The sequence below is a fragment of the Gossypium hirsutum genome, chromosome A05 (genome assembly GCF_007990345.1).
Source record: "Gossypium hirsutum isolate 1008001.06 chromosome A05, Gossypium_hirsutum_v2.1, whole genome shotgun sequence".
NCBI classification, from domain to species: domain Eukaryota; kingdom Viridiplantae; phylum Streptophyta; class Magnoliopsida; order Malvales; family Malvaceae; genus Gossypium; species Gossypium hirsutum.
In genome coordinates this window covers 29,167,641-29,188,018 of record NC_053428.1, presented here as the reverse complement: position 1 = coordinate 29,188,018, position 20,378 = coordinate 29,167,641, and the positions used below count along the sequence as shown (strand labels likewise).

The 20,378-nt window shown below is 33.3% G+C and overlaps 2 protein-coding genes and 1 long non-coding RNA gene across 4 annotated transcripts; 2 read left to right on the top strand and 1 right to left on the bottom strand.

Annotated features, from left to right (window-relative positions):
• Positions 1 to 3,119: 3,119 nt before the first annotated feature.
• On the top strand, positions 3,120 to 4,014 carry LOC107961227 (transcription factor MYB73). Its single transcript, XM_016897422.2, has one exon. It carries the CDS (start codon positions 3,167 to 3,169, stop codon positions 3,806 to 3,808), a length of 642 nt encoding a protein of 213 aa, XP_016752911.1. The 5' UTR covers positions 3,120 to 3,166; the 3' UTR covers positions 3,809 to 4,014.
• A 5,036-nt stretch (positions 4,015 to 9,050) lies between these two features.
• Positions 9,051 to 11,634, bottom strand: LOC107957553 (uncharacterized). 2 transcript variants are annotated; one of them, XR_001700491.2, is made up of 3 exons: positions 11,262 to 11,634; positions 10,981 to 11,087; positions 9,051 to 9,304 (listed from the first exon to the last, which is right to left on the bottom strand). It is a non-coding gene; the product is annotated as an uncharacterized lncRNA (long non-coding RNA). The 2 variants fall into 2 exon arrangements; XR_005926447.1 differs by having other exon boundaries at positions 11,439 to 11,634.
• A 4,745-nt stretch (positions 11,635 to 16,379) lies between these two features.
• On the top strand, positions 16,380 to 17,504 carry LOC107960632 (uncharacterized mitochondrial protein AtMg00860-like). The gene is made up of 2 exons (XM_016896945.1): positions 16,380 to 16,568; positions 17,187 to 17,504. The coding sequence occupies exons 1-2, from the start codon at positions 16,380 to 16,382 to the stop codon at positions 17,502 to 17,504; spliced, it is 507 nt and encodes a 168-aa protein (XP_016752434.1).
• The last annotated feature ends 2,874 nt before the right edge of the window (positions 17,505 to 20,378 follow it).

Here is a 20,378-nt window from a genome sequence, read left to right as displayed (position 1 = left end):
TTAATTACGGCATGGTTCAATCCAAATTAGGCTTGGGAAAGAAAATAGGGCTTTCTTTTTTTTCCTATTTTGAGTTTTTTAATGCTAAAAATGGAGATTTGTCTTAATGGCAAAGAAGATGAGGGTTTATTTTAATACTAAAAATTGGGGTTTGTTTTAACGGGGAGAAATTTAAAGTATTATTTATTTCAAAATTTTGTAGATTTTTTATTGTAGAAAAGATGAAGATGGAACGAGAAGGACCGAGAGATGATTTTTTATTTATTTTAAATTTAAATTTTATTGAATCTTAATTTTAAATATTTTATTTAATTAAAAATCATATTTCATAAATTGATTGGTGTAGAGGTTTTTTTTAATAGAGTTAACTGTTGGTAGCTAAAGTGATAACAAAATAAAACTTTAAATATTTAATAAAAAGAAATTTAATTATTTAAATGAGAAAATTTGTATAGTTTGAATAGCTTTTTTTTATATCTTAATAATCTTAATGTTAAAGAGAAATTGAAATTATTATAGACTCATTTTTCCTCTCAATCAATCTTTGAAAGAAATTATTGAGTGTTGATACTTATAATTTGAAACATAAAGTATACTTTATATTTACTTAATAATTGAATAATATAATATAATGTAATTAAATTTTATATTTAACTAATTGAGTTATAGTTTAATTGATATAGATATTATTGTTAATATAAAAATATATACATTCTTTTATTATAGTTTCATATTACTATCGTAATTTTGTCTAAAAATTATACTGACACAAATGATTTTCTTAATAATAAACTATTTATTAACAAACATAGATAATAAATTAAATATAAATTTCAACAAAAATGCATGGAATGCAAGCAACGGGTTGAGTTGACTCGGTGACAGAAGGACCAAAAAGTTACCGGCAAATGGGTTGGAAAGAGACAACAACGGGCCCACCTTAGTGACAACCATTCAAGTGGCTCTTCGTTACATTTCATAAATCTCTTCGTATCTTTCCACTCCCCTTTTTCTCTCATGTGCGTGCTTCATACTCCCCAAATTAGGCATGAGACGCTTCAAGAATCATATTTACTTAAAGAGATATTTGAGTATGGGAGCTCAGATGGTTGAGAATGATTAATTATGAGTATAGTTGCTCCTCGAAAACAAGTGAGTCACACACTCCCTAGGGAAGAGATTTAAATTAAAACCCACAGAATGCAATTGGAATCACATGAGATTCTTACAACCTGGCTGCTGGGCCAATCCTACGTGGAGGGCGCCCAAGTCTGTAATTTTGTTTTCTCTTCCCATTGAGAGCCGTTGATTAGTGTAACCAAAAAGAAGTCAAAAAGGTATAGGGTCCTCACTTTCCTTCTTAATTTAATATAAAACTTCTGTTCTGTTTATGTTATGCGTTGCTTCAACCTATCTTCTCATGTTTTAAACGTGATTTTATTAGGTTAAAATTTCACATAGCTACTTATACTTTTTACAAATTTAAAATTTAATCCTATATTCTTATTTTCAAGAATTTAATCTCAACTTTTTAAATTTTAAAATTTAATCTCATTATTAACACTAATAAATTTAGTCCTATATAGTAGATCAGGCATGGGGACAAAGGATCCCAAATAATTACCAAGTTCGACGACTACAGATTCTATCCTCTATATTTACTATATAGTATTTTCTGTCTTTCTTAACTTCACACACATTTTTCCCATTCTAGATCATCTTTCAATCAACACATTTCTTCTTGCTGTCATCAAATTTCTTTTTTATCAATGGACAATAATTGTATTTCCATGAATTGCCTTGCTTCCTCTTATCCACTATTTTGGTCATCATTTTAACTTTGATTTCCTCCAACATGGTTATTATACTCTTGAATTGCGATTTTGCAACATGCATTGGATAATCATTTTAACTCCGATTTCCTCCAACATACCCCAAAATAGAAACCCTATATAAATATTATTGAAAATCAAAATGCGATTCTATAACAGGCTTTAGATAGTTCTCTTTCGCACAATTTTTTTACTTTCTCAAATTAGGGTTCAATTTTTGCTCTCTTTTCTATAAATTAGGGTTCAATTTTTGCTCTCTTTTCTTTAAATTATCTAATTCAAGTGTTTGTTCTTTTAGGATTGACCATCTCATTTCTAAATTGATTCAGCGTCTGCTTATTTTACGTTTTTTTATTTTTAATTTTTTTAATGAATAAAAAATTTTTTGAATTATTTTTATTTTAATTACGTGTGAAATGCGTTGATGTTTAGGTGGAATAAATTTTTTTTCACATCAGCACTGTTAAACATTTAACAGCTACGTCAACATGTTCGTTAAAAATAAATCAATTTGACAAAAAAAATAAGTGTTAAAAGTTAAAGTGCTGATAAAAACAAAATAAAAGACCAAAGTGACCAAACAATTAAATGATAAGAGTTATTTTTGGGATTATGGCGAAAAACAATTATTTTAGATGAATTCGTGTCTTATTGGAACTTTTTCCCATACATAGTCGGTGACTCCTAAGGTATTTTTACCTTGCAACACAGTAAGACTGATGGATTAGTTGGGTTATGATTTTACTAAAAGTTTGTACTTGGAAAACATTAAGACAAATTGGGTGAGGATGCTAAACTACACTAGACTTTAAGATTAAAAAATTTGCATTTTCGTGCCTTTTTTTTTATTACCTTTTTGGTGTAGCAATAGTTTTAAGGATGAAAAATGTCAAATAGCTAGTCGGACATGATTTTAAAAATAAATTGGTTTATTTAATTTACTAGGAATCCATTTGAATTAATTTATCACACCTGCTTGTCATTACGTTTTTAAAGGAAGTTAAAGGTTGAAATGACTATAAGTAATAAACCAAAAATGTTAGTTATCATATAATAATTTTTTAAAATTTAACAACCAAAATGCAAACTTATTTAACCATAAATAATTAGTTTTGTTGTTTACCCAAAATAAAATTAAAATCAAATTTCTATTTAAAAAAAAAATCAGATCATTTTTTAATAATAAAACTTTAAGACGCCACCTTCCAGGAAGTTCCCTCTTCTCTGGTGGATGCCTAAAATGTTCATGAACCTTTACTTCATATATATAATATAAACCCGATCCCCCTCTTTCATCTCATACATTTCTCTTTGCCTTGTTAAGTCTTTTAAAAATGGAAGCAGTGAATGGATGTTCATCTTCTTCATCATGTGTTACATCTTCTTCTTCTTCTTCAAAGTCATCTTTGTCTGAAATGGCTTCGAGCAAATCTGAGAAGATCAAAGGTCCATGGAGTGCAGAGGAAGATAGGATTTTGACTCGGTTCGTTGAGAAATACGGACCCAGAAACTGGTCTTTGATAAGCCGTTATATAAAGGGTCGATCAGGGAAATCATGTAGGCGTAGATGGTGTAACCAGCTCAGCCCCAATGTGGCGCATCGTCCGTTTTCACAAGCTGAAGATGAGACCATCTTGGCTGCTCATGCTAGGTTCGGTAACCGGTGGGCCACCATTGCTAGATTGCTTCATGGGAGGACTGATAACGCTGTGAAGAATCATTGGAACTCCACGCTGAAAAGGAAGGCCAAAGAATCACGACAGCAACAGCAACGAAAGGAACAGATCTCAATGAGTACTTACCAGCAAATGGATGAGGAAGCCTTGTCGACATCGTTGACTCTAGCGCCGCCTGGTAGTGGAACTGCGTCGGTGGCGGAGAGGAGGATAAGTGTACCGGCGGAGCTTTGGGATGTAATGAGAGATGTGGTAGCAAGAGAAGTTAGAGAGTATATGAGCTCAACTTCATCACACTGAAGCATCAAAATTTCACTAAGCCATTGTATTATTCTGTATTAATCTCCCTATGTTTTTGAACAAATAGAAAGATTGAGAAAAACGATAAGTATCTTCTGTCGAGTAGCACTGTTTAGAATTTCTCCCAATTCTAGGAGATGAGTGATAGTGGGCGGCCACCACAAGACAAATTAATACTCTACTCTGTACTCCGGTTCTGGTTAACATTAACATTAAGGGTGCGTTTGGTTCGCTGTATTGAATTAGAGGTGTATTGGATTAGAGGTATATTGGATTAGAGGTGTAATAGCTAATCCACTGTTTGGTTGAATGTAATGAAATAGAGGCGTAATAGTAATCTTGTGTTTGGTTGAATGGAATAGAGGTGTAATAGCATAATGGAAAAAATTAAAATGACTAGAATACCCTTAGCATAAAATTGTTTTGGTAAATGATTATTGTTATTGTTATTTAAATTATAATAAGATTATTATTATCAATAATAAATAATTTAATCATATTTAAACATAATTATTATTAAATATATTTTAATTAAAATATATAATTTAATAAAATTCTTAATAATTAATATTCTTATATTAATTTACTCAAATCATAATATATGATACTGTAAAATATAAATTAACATAATTATTATTAAATATATTTTAATTAAACTATATAATTTAATAAAATTCTTAATAATTAATATTCTTATATTAATTTACTGAAATCATAATATATGATACTGTAAAATATAAATTAACATAATTATTATTAAATATATTTTAATTAAAATATATAATTTAATGAAATTCTTAATAATTAATATTCTTATATTAATTTACTGAAATCATAATATATGATACTGTAAAATATAAATTAACATAATTATTATTAAATATATTTTAATTAAACTATATAATTTAATAAAATTCTTAATAATTAATATTCTTATATTAATTTACTGAAATCATAATATATGATACTGTAAAATATAAATTAACATAATTATTATTAAATATATTTTAATTAAAATATATAATTTAATGAAATTCTTAATAATTAATATTCTTATATTAATTTACTCAAATCATAATATATGATACTGTAAAATATAAATTAACATAATTATTATTAAATATATTTTAATTAAACTATATAATTTAATAAAATTCTTAATAATTAATATTCTTATATTAATTTACTCAAATCATAATATATGATACTGTAAAATATAAATTAACATAATTATTATTAAATATATTTTAATTAAACTATATAATTTAATAAAATTCTTAATAATTAATATTCTTATATTAATTTACTCAAATCATAATATATGATACTGTAAAATATAAATTAACATAATTATTATTAAATATATAACTTGAAAATTATATTCTGCATAAACATAATTAACTTATACTAAGAAAAAGTTAGATGAAAATGAAATTGTACATCATAATCAATATGTTCAAAAGTTTTACAACATCAAAAAGTTTGAACATTGATATTTAATGGTGAGAAAGAAATCTTCTGACCCATTCCAATCGGGCAACAGAAGGTAAACTGAAGAAAACGATCATTTGAGTTGGATGATCGGGAATTTTACTCAAAGCATCATACCGCTGATCGTCGGTTAAACCTTCAATTGACCATAAGGCTGAATATAAATTTGAAGCTTTCTCTTCCATCTTTTCTTCAGACTTCTGCTGAACTACCATCTCGGAGGCAATACTCATACTGATTCTATCGCCAACGGCCTGGATTTTTTCCCCCAACAAGGTGGCAGCCTCCTCAAATGAAGCATACACATTATCACGAGCATCATATTTCTTTTTTCTCTTGTTTGAAGATGAGGAACCCCCTTGATCTCTATCTCCTCGCGGATCCATACCGGAAACATCCATGTCGTCTAAAGAGACGTCAGCTTCGCAGTCATAGAATGTGTTTCTCTCTTCATTCATATCTGTAGTACGATCATCCTCAGCATGTATTTCTTCAAGAACATCAGCAGCTGTTTGAGCGTCTTTCCCAGTCGCCCGATCTCTTGCGTATATGGCAGTAAGCTGGTTGTAGTAAGGGAAAGAACGATGTTTGAATTGAGAGGCTTCTTTGTGACTCTGAAAAAAACGAGGAAATCATATTAGTTATAAGTTTTGTAAAAAAGCAAATAAATACTTGAAATACATTTTACCTTAACATAGGATTCCCAAACTGCATCTTCAGCAACAACGAGCTGCCTATGCTCGTCCCAACCAAAACCGCTGTTGTTTTGACCATTAAGCATGTCGTAGACGACTGACCATTCCCTTTTTAAGCACCTAATCCGAGATTCAATATTTGGTCTCGCCTTCAACATTGCTCCTGGTAAAGCCTTTTCTAGCATTTTCTCTAGCTCGTTCAAATAACCGGCTTTGAATCCGGTATCAGCATTAAATGTTCCTACATTGTGCAAATCCACCATGCAAGAAACCAAGGCTGCATCCTCTTCTGGAACCCATTTTCTCTTGCTTCCTCGAGAAGCTTGAGAAGAAGCACCCGTTGGTGGAACACCTGACATATTGTTCTTAAGAAAAAAAAAACAAATTAACATTATTTACTATTTTGAATATCATGAATCAAAAGGTGAACAATTTATAATATTATATCGGTAGTTCAATACTAAATTTAAATTTATAACACATGCTGAATGAAAAGATAATTAAATTATAATTCAACAAAGTTTAGTACAATACAGAATTTTAATCAAAGACCACCAAAGTTTCATAAACTAGATACATAAAATAACATCAACAAATCAATTCAAACTCAATTTGTCCCTAAACCTAACTAATTTCTAGATGTTTGCCATTCATCGAACATTTGGTTGGCTAGTTCCATCCTCCAAGTTGCCCAAGCATCCGATGGATGAATATTTGTGATATTCGGTTCATCGTCATCCACCACATTAGTAGGTAATCCTTCTCCCACCTTCGCTTCAATGGGATCAATACTCATATGGGTTCGAATAAAATTATGGAGCAAACAACATGCAATAATAATTCTATTGTGCACCCTTACAGGATAAAATGATGGACTCCTAAGTATTCCCCATCTAAGTTTTAATAAGCCAAAGCATCTTTCAATGACATTACGTGCTGAGGCATGTTTCATATTAAAAAACTCTTGCGGAGAACTTGGCTGATAACCCTGACGCCACTCGTTCAGATGATATCGCTGTCCTCTAAATGGTGCAAGAAATCCCTCACAATTTGTGTATCCAGCATCAACTAGATAATAACAACCTATGAAATAAATTGGCTAAAAAATGATTAATTCAACAAACAAAGTTTGATCTTAATGAATAATTCAAATTCCTCTAACTATACACTGTACCATGAGGAACTTTTAGTCCATGTCTTCTACTAATGGCATCTCGAAGCACCCGTCCATCGGCAACTGAACCTTCCCAACCAGGAAGAACATAAACAAATTGCATCTCAGGTGTACAAACACCTAGCATATTTGTTGCTATGTCACCTTTTCGGGTGCGATATCTAGGTTTATCAACTGTTGGCACCCTAATCTTGATGTGGGTTCCATCAAGAGCACCTAAGCAATTCTATATCACATGATATAGAACATTGAGTTAGAACACTATGATTAATCATATTAGTCAACTAAATATTGTACAAGCTATATATAAAACTCAGTCTAATACCTTAAACCATTTCCACCTTGTGTCAGAAGAATCGGCTGTAACTGGGTCCGGCTTTTTAAATAAGACATCTTGTAAGTGTATGACAGCATTTAAAACATTATGAAATGCTCTGCTTACAGTTTCCCCGGACCTCTTAAAGTGATGCTTGATAACTCGATTTTTTAGGTGATGGGAGATGATATGTAAAAACATTGCTACTTGCTCATCAACAAGCATGAACCTTGACGACTTCAATCCCCCTATCGATTCTAACATCTCACATAGTTTAAAAAAGGCAGCTCTATTCATCCGTACTTGTTCAATACAAGTCTCGTCACTAGCATATACAAGCCTCTTCACATAATCCCGTTGTGCATAAAAATCTACGGTATAGGACCTAATCCTTGGTCTATAAGTATGTAGGCTAAGGCTGGCACCCATTCTAAATAAGAACCAAATCGCGATTCTACAGATTTTCAACCAAATTGTCAATGCAACACCGATTCTTTTACGCCTCACTTTGTACAATTAAGGGCAGACGAGCCATTACTGCACCATATTAAAATTAGAACTCAGTATCAATCCCCTCACACTTTAGAGTAGCAATTTTTTTAAAATAAATATTGTATAAGATATCTTTTTCAATTAATAAAATAGATAATTCATTAAATTTTTGTTGAGATGTTGTTAATCTTCAGTAAGATTTTATCAATTTTAATTTTTAAAACATTTTCTCCGTTGATGCAACAAAAACATGAGTAATTAACATTAAACGCATTTGAAAAAGAAACAAACTCTTTATGAATAATTATGTCAATTGAGAGTCATTTTATAATTTGATAATTTATTTAAAATAATATTCTAATCAATTTGAATTAAATAAGGAATTTGAATATTATTAATTTAATAACAATTATATAAGCATCGAAATTGGAACTTGAGAGAATAACATTTATGTTCATATCTTTACGTATGACAACTAATATCCATATTACAACAAAAATTTAAAAAATTTAAAAAATTTAAAAATTTAGAAGAGTGGAGATGATGTTAGCATAATGGATGGGTGCAGAAGAAATTAAATAAGGGGAATGAATGGGTAATGTGAAGAAGATGTGACTTGAAGAGAGGAAAATAGAAGGAATCAAATTTCAAGAATGATTGGATTTGGTTGACAAACTTTTCTAACATTTCCAACATTTTTACATCACCACAAGATTTTGTCCCCAAATTTATGCTTTGCTTATCTCTCTTATTAATCTATGTTGGATTATATGTAAACACGTCCTTTTTCAATCAAATCTGCAATTTCAATTTCTTTAGTAAAACATCTATCCAATTTTATTATAAAAATTCAAATAAAAAAAATATCCTAAATGATGCATAAACTCGAACGACTTATTTCTAAAACGACATATTATACAAAAAAGAACATAAACAAATTTGGTGTCCTCCTAACTGTGATGCTTTTGAACCGAGAGGAGGTGGAAGCGACAAAATGAGTAAGCAACAGCCTAGCCGAAGCTACAACCCAATATTCCCTGGTCGCAAAATTTAGATAAATAACAACAAAAGTTGAAAACCACCTTCATTACCATAAAGTAAGCTGCATATTTAGGAAAAGGATCCATTCATCTGAAATCTTCTTATGTTTCACGCTAGTTTTATAGGCTACTCATGAACCACATGATAAAAGAACACTATGATTCACCAAAATCATGCAAATAATCTCAGTAACAGTATAAAAAATCAAATAATTTAATTGCAAAAAAACTTACAGTGACTCAGTGAATACAAGTGGCCGGAGGCGAAGCAAGCAAGGGAGGTTGGGACTGCACCATATTAAAATAAAAATACAATTTCAATAATAAAAATAGAAGAAGAAAAAGCGTAGAAATTGTAGCATGAATTACTTCTTCAACTATGTTTAGAAAAAAATTATAAATAAGGACATACATTCTTAGTAAAAATACAATTTCGATATCCAGTTCAGCTAGCAATTATAAAGCATTCTCATAGCCGAAACAATGTCCAGAAATGCAAAAACAACACCATTGTAGATTTTTCATTTTTGATCGTGACAACAGATATACACGCCACTTTTGGGCATCTACTGCTCCTTACTCTGTAAATAAAATCTGGAGTGGCATTCAAAAGCAGGTTTTGAAGGGCCTTTCAAAGGTTTGCCAAAGCTTGTTCTTAGCACCAGGATTTAATTAAGTACATTTCTAAAATAAAAAGTGGTTAAAGAGTTTCAATAGTTGATAGTACACAAATGAGTCCTATCTATACATAATCTAACTTACAATAAAGTTTAGCAGTGTTAGTTGTATTGCTTTTGTCTTTGAAAAGTCAGTGATTTATTGGCAGTTTGCTGAGAAAGATCAGTGTACCTTTCTTTCATTTATATATCAAGCCTTGCTATACTTTTAGGCCCTGCATTCAAGGCGTGTTTAGTGTTAGGTGTTAATAAGATAGATCTTTGTGTTGTAGGAGTGATAAGATTCCATTCGGATAAAATATTTTAGAGCTCCACATCTTCGAAGGCTTTTTCAGTGGTTGTGATTGCCATTATAATTTCATAATGAAATAACCATAGGAATCACATCCATGAAAACTACATGGGATTCAATTCTTATTTTCCTTCTCTTGCTTTGCAATCCAGATCAGTAACCCGTCTTGTTGATTCCACACTTGGCAAAAGGCTCTCATTTATTTCTTTAAATCTTAGATCAAGCCTTTTTCAATCCATCACCAAGCCAGCATTACCTAACAATAGTATTTTAACCACAAAAACCCAATTGCATTAAATAAGATACTTTTCACAACCCTATCGACAGTTTCCGTAAGTAATTTTTCTTGACCAGCTAAGCAACCAAATTCACACCAAAACTGTCGCATACTTTAAACTCACAAAACAATATTAACCATCCCCAAAGCCTCCAACAAAACATACCCCACTGCTGTTCTACCTCAATATTATTTCCAAATTTCTCAACCAAGATCTCTGTTTCAGTATCACTTTCTTCCACTATGATTCCCCCCTTTTCAATTCTCTCATCATCTATTCATCTCAGTTAACTGCATAATAGCAGCAGACTGCCAAAGTTTGGTCTACTATAGCTACCCAATAAATATTACAATCATATTTAAAATACATTAGCCACCCCTTTTTTTTTCTTCTTTCTCTCCTATGTGATGCATGTTATATAGTTTTATGTGTGTCGCATTCTGCAGTCAATTTCTAATCCTTTACCCTCGTCTGTGATCTAGCAGCTGCTTACCTAGCCTTCCCCCCCCACCCTAGGGGAACTAACCCATTATCTTAAAAGTAATGAACCCCTTTTATTTTTTTCCTTTTAATTTTAGCCAAGCATTTCGGGATATTAATTGTTCTTATGTTCTTAGACACAATTTACTTATCCAGTTTAGCTAGCAATATACACATGACTAGAAAGCAAGAGGGCAAAGAAATTAAGTAAATTAACCTCAAAAAATGTACTCTTACAGGAATCGAAGCTTTTGAAGCTTGCCCAGAGTAGATGGAATGTGCCCGGTTAAAGTATTCCAAGATCCTCTAGGATTATACCAGATATGTTATTACTATAAAGCTCCCTGTCAAAAAAAATGGTAATCTTCAGCAAAAGAAGTTCAATAGAAGCACATAAACCATGCATGTATCTATGAAAATGCAACCAAATCCAATGGAAAGATGACAACAGATGCAAACCATTGTGTAATGACAAAAGCATAGAACATCATTGTTTACAACTATTTCTACAGGTATACCTGAATACCTCAGACATTCTGGTCAGTTTTGGTTACTAGGATGACAAAATCATGCTGGTGTTTTGTTTTTCCTTTATGTATGTCTCAATATTCTAACAATGAGAGGTAGCATGTAAGAAATGAGTTATCTATTTTGGGGTCAACCAAAATTAGACTAGGCCTACACTATCGACTTACAAATTCTGCAAAGCCGGAAGCTGTCCAAGCTGTGGAACCAAATGACCAGACAGATGACAACAAAATCAGTCGCTCGCAAAATAAAACCAATCAAATGCATATAAAATAACTTCAATTAACACCAACTGCTTTCTTTTACACAACAAATCAATAAGAACAACAGAAGAACACATGCAACCCCAAATCCCCCTTAAAAACGCTTCTTTTCCTTTGATTAATTAATGCTTTTAACAATTTAAACCCAAAATGAAACAACTTCTAATTCCCTGTTAGAACGAACCAACAAAGCCTATATACTTCAGTAAAATGAATGATGCAATATAAAACCAAAAGAGCTAAAAAACTCAGTAAATGAATGATATTAATTAGCATACAAGGAAAATGATCATAGTTTATATGAAGAAAAAATACCTGAAACTAGGTGCAAACTTCTGGGTCTGTTACCGAAAACAAAGAAAGAAAGGAGAAGAATTTGGGGCTTCTGGGTTAAAACTTCAGTATGTTACAGAAAACAAAGAAAGGAGATAAAGGCGAAGCAAGAAATTGGGGCTACTGGCCGAAGGCGAAGCAAGCAATGAAGGAGATAAAGGAGAGACAAACCCAGGAAACAGAGGGCAAATTAGGGCGTGAAACTAAAACGGATGTAAACTGAGGAGGAGCCAGGGATTAGAAAACAGAGATTTTCGGGGATTAGGGCCGTAACGTATTAGGGGTGTATTAGCCAATACATTGAACCAAACAACTGCTTAAGAGGGGCTTAAGTGGGGCCCACGGATTAGGGGTGTATTGGCTAATCCAATACATTGAACCAAACATAGTGTAATTGATAACACGTGCAGCTTACAATGCCTTAGATCTCATGGGGTTGGGCAAGTAAGAAAAAATAAGTAATTGTGTTTTTCACCATTCAAAAGCTTTACTTTTTTTCCCCTGAAAGAAGTTTAAATGAATTTCAAAACAGATAAAAAGAGATTTTGGTATGGACTATGGAGTGTTACAGCATCAAGTATTCATTTTCAGCTTCAGTGAACTCTTTGTGCAGATGCTCTTGTAAGATTAGAGAGCAGTGTTTCGATTCCCAGCTTTTGTCAATAGCCCTTGAACTATTTAATCCCACTATTGCGCGTTGAGTCCAATGGGAAAGTGATGTACCGTGACACCTTCACGTTTTAATCATTTTAATGCACTTTCTTTCTTGATTTAATTTTAAAAAAAAACACTGTTGGGATTTATCTCTATCAACATATATAAAGTACTTCAGACAAGGTGGGCCTTGCCTGTTGAAAACTTGAAAACATGGTTTTGAAACCGGATTCAATTAATCAAAGCTCTCTAACTTGACATCACCGACTTTGGGTTTCATTTGAACAAGGCTTGCATGTGTTAATGTGGCAATGCGCTTAAAAAGAGGAAGTTTTCAAGTGATGTAGCTTTCAGTACTGTTGTTTTTTTTCAGTTTGGTGGTTCAATTCATAGGTTATTGAAAACCCTGAAATAAATGCATACAATAACCATTTCAATGGGAGTTAAAAGCTCTGCAGGAGAGAAATTATGTTAACTATGTTAGAGATTTGTGTCTCATAAGGTATCCGGAAAGTTTAATAATCTTCATGAAACCGTCTTAGGTTGTTAAATATCATCACCATATCCAAATTTGTTTGTGAATTGATCAAAATATATGTAGAAGGTTCTTCTGATAAAGTGAAGAGACATTACAATCTAGTAAAACAAGATTTTGTGGAGAGACGGGGGAGAGAAAGATTGAAGCAAACTCTAGAAAACAAGTACGGTAGTAATAGACGCAACATAAGGTTGAGAAAGATAAGAGCTACTATGGTTGTTGTAATTGTAGAGAAAAAGTTTCTGTAAGAGTTTTAGAAAGCTAAGTTTGTCAAAAGGTCTCAAAAGTCCTCCTCAAATGAAACTTTGGAACTTCTATTTATAGTTTCTAAAGTAGTTATCCCAAAAAATTGTTGTAAAACAAGTGCGAACGTGGGGGAACGTCGGGTTAATTCACAAGTATGTTTTATGAATTATTGGATAATGAAAATGAATGAAATTCATTCACATTCATGTTACTTGTAGTGAGTAATGGGAGAGAAGTTATGAAAGTAGTGGATGTAATGATAGTTTAGCGAAAGTTCCTCTCATGTAACTCATTTTTACAAAGAGAGTGCTATTTGCAAACTTAAGTGCTAGTGTCATAGGATTAGAACTTTAGTTTGACAAACCATGTGGCATTAGGCAATTTATTGGGATTCAAATCCGCCTAAGTCAACCTTACTCTCGAAAAATAAGATTTCTATCAGAAATTTTTTAAGATATTGAAGCAAAGTAAAAGCAAACTCGAAAGAAAAAAAAAACCACTAACAAATAGAAAAGGCACAGAAAAAGAGTGCACACCAAATGTTTGAATAAATGCTCTAAACAAGATATTTTTAACTTAAAAAATCAAGTGATTACAAATAAAGGGGAATGACTCTATTTATAGTTGAGTCTCCTCAAATTTAATGATACTTTGAATTACATCAATGGTTGAATTTAGTTCTCATCTACAATAAGAGAGTCCAAAGAGATTTATAATAATTATTCTCATAAAAATATAATTTACTAGAGTGAATACATTTTAACCAAGAGAGGAATAGACACACTTGCACTCCAGAGAAAAGTTAATAAGAATCATTTTTAATAATATTTGTATCTAAGTCTCCGAACTATACTCTCCAAGATTTCTCAATGGTGGAGTAAACTTACAAATCCTACAAATCTTCTTAGTGATTTTATAAAAAAAAAACATATTTCTTGACACTAATATTTACAGAAACGTTAATAACCAAAAACGAGTATATAAACTCTATTTATAATACTTTAAAATAATTAAGCCTAAATGGGGATAAACATTATCTGTCCAGACAATAATTGACTTATTGGTCCAGAAAAAATAAAGGCGGATATTCGAATTTGTGAAACCCAAAATTGAATTAAGCTGGACCGACTCGACATCAACTCAAAATTTTGTACAAGCAATAATATTGACCCTACAAACACCTCAACTCATGAGTTGCTTAGGTTTGCTTCACGTGGACCTTGGATTGTTGCTGATGGGCAACATCTTTATTATGGGGTAAAATAATAATTAGGGAAAAGAGGTTAATTTCTGTTAATTAATAGTTAGTTTGTTTAGTAAAACGGTGCGTATAGTTTAATGAACCGAGGCGTTTTGCACAACTGTAAGTGCCACGTCCTCTTTAGCTGCTGTTTCCTTTTTAAGCATGAATTGTGTGTGGAGAAACAATTATGAAAAATATTGAGCAGATTTATGAACCTTCTTTTTTCTCTTTTCTCTCCTTAATTCTTCTTCTTCTACATTTTCTCTTTTGTATTTTCTGAGTTCTTATCAAAGGTATCAGAGCCTCTACCATCCCCACAATGACCGGTGATAGAGTGTCGACACGGTTGCAAAAGGAAATGGGCAGTATGAGGCAAGAAATCTCCAAGATCCACGAGGAGTTGGCTCGATTGGAAGCAACGATAGACTCCAAGTTTCAAGCATTTCGAGAAGAGTTTTGAGGGGATTTGCAAGCATTTTTGAGCAAGAATTTTGATAAAGGGAAGAAGGTTTTAGGAGCACCACCTGGTTTCCCTCAAAAGGAGGCCGACGCATCCACTGTTCTTGTTGGACCGAACTTGACGGATATGGGCAGCATGCATGGGAAGGTTCAGTCGCCTGTGGTTGGGGTATCGGAGAAGGTCAATAAGCTTGAATGTCCGAAGTTTGGCGGCAATGATTTTCGAGGATGGTGGACCAAGCTTGAGCAGTATTTTGAGGCCGAAGGAATACTTGAGTCTAGCAAGGTTTGTATGGTGATGTTGAATTTAGAGGGGCAAACCTTGGAGTGGCATCATTTTTACTCTCAATGAAATGGGGGTCTTCAGATGTTGTCATGGCCAGCCTACTTCAAGAGTCTATAGGATCGTTTCGGGTTTGGTCAGTTTGGCAACCCTATGAAGGAGATAGTGAATCTGAAACAACAAGGTACGGTAGAACAATACCAAGACATGTTTATTGGATTGCTGAATCAATTACATCTACCTGAATCTTATGCTCTTAGCATTTTTCTTAGCAATTTAAAATCTGAGATTGGCTATTACTTGGATCTGTTTGAACCTACTACATTGATGGAAGCATTTTAGTTAGCCAGCAAAATTGAGGCACTCTTGGCTTGTCCAACAAAGAAGTCTTCCACTCCTTCGAGTAACTCACCTCGATCACTGTTGAATCCGTCTATCATCTCGGGCTACTCCTCATCACCTATAAGATCTGTTCCTGTTTCATAATTTGTTAGCAATGCCACAGTCAACCTACCAGGTACTCGGTCTATTCCACCTGCAGTGCTGGTAGAACGCAAGCAGAAAGGTTTATGTTTCTGGTGTGGAGCCAAGTACCAACTGAGGCACAAGTGTGTCAAGTCGCAATTGTATCATTTCTTATGGGAGCCTCTGTTGGATAGCGATGTAGAAGAATTTCAAGAGTGCTCAGACAAACTCGAGGAGGGAAATTCTGAAGAAGACCAGTCGAAATCCCCTGTGATTTCGTTAAATAGGTTACAAGGCCATAACACTATGAGAGTAGCTGCTTGGGTAGGATACACTCTAGCCATCATCTTGGTTGACTCTGGTAGTACCCACAATTTTATTGATGCCAAATTAGTGAACAAATTGTCCTTGCCAGTAACACCTCAAGAGAAATTGAAAGTGACTGTAGCTAATGGAACTTGTCTTTTTACTAGAGGGCTGTGTAAAGGAGTGTCATGAGAGGTTCAGGAACATCACTTTGTAATAAATTTTTTGGTTTTTCCTTTAAAGGGATGTGACATGGTCTTGGGGGTGCAATGGCTACTGATGTTAGGGGACATTATTTGGAACTTTAGCTCATTAACCATGCAATTCATGGTTAAAGGACAGACTTGTATTCTTCAAGGCATCATTCCTGGTTCGTTGGTAGTGGAGGAGCCTGGGTCGAATACGAAATGTTTTGTGACTATGGGTCAGTCGTTGGGAATATATACAGTAGTAATGAGCACGCTAAGGCAAGCAGCACTTTCAGCCATCACAGTTAAGGACTCTACAGTACATCTTTAAGCAATATTGAACGAATTTGGGGATGTCTTCCAAGTACCTACGGGATTACCACCGCCTCGACTACATGACCACCGAATCCCTTTAAAAGATGAAAGTGTGGTAATTAAGGTTTGGCCTTATCGATATCCTACTATTCAAAAAACTGAAATAGAGAAATTAGTTAATAAGATGCTCCAAGCGGGGATAATTAGGGACAACAACAGCTCCTTTGCTTCCCCGATAATAATGGTCAAGAAGAAGGATGGTAGTTGAAGGTTGTGTGTGGATTATAGGCAACTAAATCAGCATACCATTAAGGACAAATTTCCTATCCCTATTATTGACGAGCTGCTAGATGAGTTGGGGGAAGCTCGAGTGTTCTCTAAACTTGACCTAAGGTCAGGTTACCATCAAATTCGAATATACGAATCAGACATACATAAAACTGCCTTCAGAACACATGAAGGGTACTACGAATTTCTCGTAATGACTTTTGGCCTCACTAATGCCCCTTCTAGTTTTCAGGCCTTTATGAATTTGATTTTCAAGCCCTTATTGAGGAAGTGTGTGCTTGTATATTTTGACTATATATTGGTGTACTCGAGCTCTTGAACCGAACACCTGCAGCATTTGAGGGAGGTTTTGCTTCTTTTGAGGGACCAACAGTTGTTTGCTAAGAAGAACAAATGTTGTTTTCGCACTACTCAAATTGACTACTTGGGCCATGTTCTAGGCACTGGAACGGTCTCTATGAATAAGTCCAAGGTTGAGTGTGTTTCATCATGGCCAGTTCATCAATCAATTAAGGAATTGAGAAGTTTCATTGGTCTCTTCGGGTATTATAGAAGATTTATTCGACATTACGGTCTGTTCGCCAAGCCTCTTACCGAGTTGTTGAAGAAGAATGGGTGGAACTGGTCAGAACATGCTAGTGTTGCGTTCTAATCACTCAAAGATGCCTTATGTACAGTACCTGTCTTGGTGCTACCAAATTTTCAGCTTGAATTTACTGTAGATACTGATGCTTGTGCGACGGGAATTGGAGCTGTGTTGCAACAAGGGAGACCAGTAGCATACTTCAGTAAAGCCTTAGGAATTCGACACCAAGCTTTCTCAATTTATGAGAAAGAAATGTTAGATGTTCTGTTAGCCGTGCAAAAATGGCATGCTTACTTGGTGGGACGACATTTCATGGAACACCCCCTACCTATGTCTGACGCTGGGACCGGATACGAGGCATTAGCGGACTTAAACATGCATACAAATGAAAACCGACCCTAAAATTTCATTTAATTCAAAACTATTCAGACACATGCATAACGCCCCTTATTTGGGTCTACAAGGCCCAAAACATACTTTGGAACTGTTTCGGGACTAAACCGAGAACTTACGAAAACCTGGAAAATTTCACGCAACAAGAAGTCTTTCATTTTAAACATATTTCACTTTAACCAATATCCATGACTATCAACCTCAACACAAGATATTAGCACATACATGAGTTCAATAACATTTAATATCATCTATTTTAATACCAACGTATCATTTGCCTACAATCATGTATGTAATGTACATTCTTACATTAACTAGAACTAGATTTGCCAAATCTTATTCTCGTTTAATTCCATCTTGCTGTGGTTACCAATTTGTCCATTAAACATTCATGTTCAAGGCATTATTACTTATTTACATTTAATTCATGATCCATAGGTATGCATTCAACTTACCTAATGTATCACCAATCATGCACAACAAACAAAGCTAACTACCTCATCACACCAGAAACATAGAACATGACATGATTAATTAAGCTTACAAACCATAGTGAATATGGGCCACATCCCATGGCCATATACGATAACTCAATGTAGATCAATAGGTTAGGCCAAATCATAATAATAATAATAATAATACATGTCATAAAACTAGCTTCCTATATATGCCACTCACTTGATATTTCTAATATTTGAATTAATTCTCCTAAAAGTGATAGCTTGATAGTGTGATTCTGCCTCTGACGATCTCCAACCCCGAGCTGACCTGCCAATACTAAAGAAATGAAGAGGAGGGGTAAGCTTTATGCTTAGTAAGTCCATATGAAATTAATAAGCAATTACTAACATGCTTTTCAAGATAAAACACTATAATTGTACAATTACACATGTTCAGGTTAAGCTATTTTATCAAGTTACAGTTACTAAATCATTTATATCTGGATCTACAAAATTCCAAATTAATTTACGTTAATTTTCGATGAAACTAGACTCATATGCCTTTCTCTCATAAAATTTTCAGAATTTTTTAATTTTCCAATTAGTATAGTTTATTCATTAAATTTTCCCCTATTTTAGTGTTCGGCTACTCTGACCTCTGTTCACTACAAATCAATTCTCTCTTTGTATAGAATTCAAAGGGCTATGCCGTTTATTTCTCTTAAAAATAGACTCAATAAGGAATCTATACATGGAAATTATAACTCCTAATTATTTTTTCACATTTTTAGTGAATTTCTTAAATAGGAACAGGGGATCTCGAAGTAATTTAGACTCTATCTCACAACTATTTAAATATCTCATAACATAAAATTCAATTGCATGTCCCGTTTCTTCTATGTGAAACTAGACTCATTAATATTTAATCTCATATTTTATTCAGCCCCTAAATCAATTTACACAATTTATGGTGAATTTCCAAACTTTCATCACTGCGTTAACCCAAAACTGCCAAGGCTAAATTTACTCAATCACAACTATTATTCACTAAATCCATACAATATCATTTCATCCATCATGGAAAGAACACATAATTATGCTACATAGGCATAGATCCATAATTTCAATGTCATCAAGTATCAAGACTTATTCCTCATCATGTCATTTTCATAGTATTCACCAATACTATATACATCATATATCAAGGCATCATACATAAGTTTAGTGTACATACCTGTACAACTTGTAATATAACCTAAGAACATACTCACCAATGCCTTGTCTCATTAGGACCATTATTGAATACTCCGTCAAATTACCCGTTGAACACTCGAAATATAATCGGATACACGGAAGCCCGCAGCTAGACAAACTCAATAGCCTGCGGTTTATGTAGCAAAGCTACCATAATCTCACCCATAATGAACTCGAAACACAACTCAACGAGCTCGGGTGTTCGCATCCATAATGAACTCGGAACACAACTCAACGAGTTCGGATGCTTGCATCCATAGGTGAACTCAGAACGCAACTCAACGAGTTTGGATGACTCATAATTCTCACGAACTCGGATCACAACTCAACGAGTTTGGATCTCAATTTCTTAGTGACATGTCACTTGTATCCTAACCTATTCTTAAGGTTCAAACGGACTCTTTTTTCGATCATACGCCTTTGTCATCTTTCTGGTGAAGTCAATATCGATACTCCGGTGGGAACTCATATTTTTCAATTATTCCACATAATTTGTATAATAATTCAACAATAATCATAGCATGCAACAATTCATAAATAATAATCATCATATCATTAGAAAGACATTAACAAAATATAGTAATGTTACATCATTTACATAATATCAAATTATTCACATATATGCATACTTACAATTCATATAATATCATAACATTAACATTAAAATACACATTGAATTGTTAAAATCATATGAACTTACCTCGTATGCGAAAATGGTCATTTTTACCATTTTGTCCACAACTTGGTATTTTGTCGATTTTAGCCCGAATTTCGATTTTTATTTCTCTATCATTTCAAATATAGCTTAATTAGGACTCATATTATTCAAATCAACCCAAAATCATATTTTTTT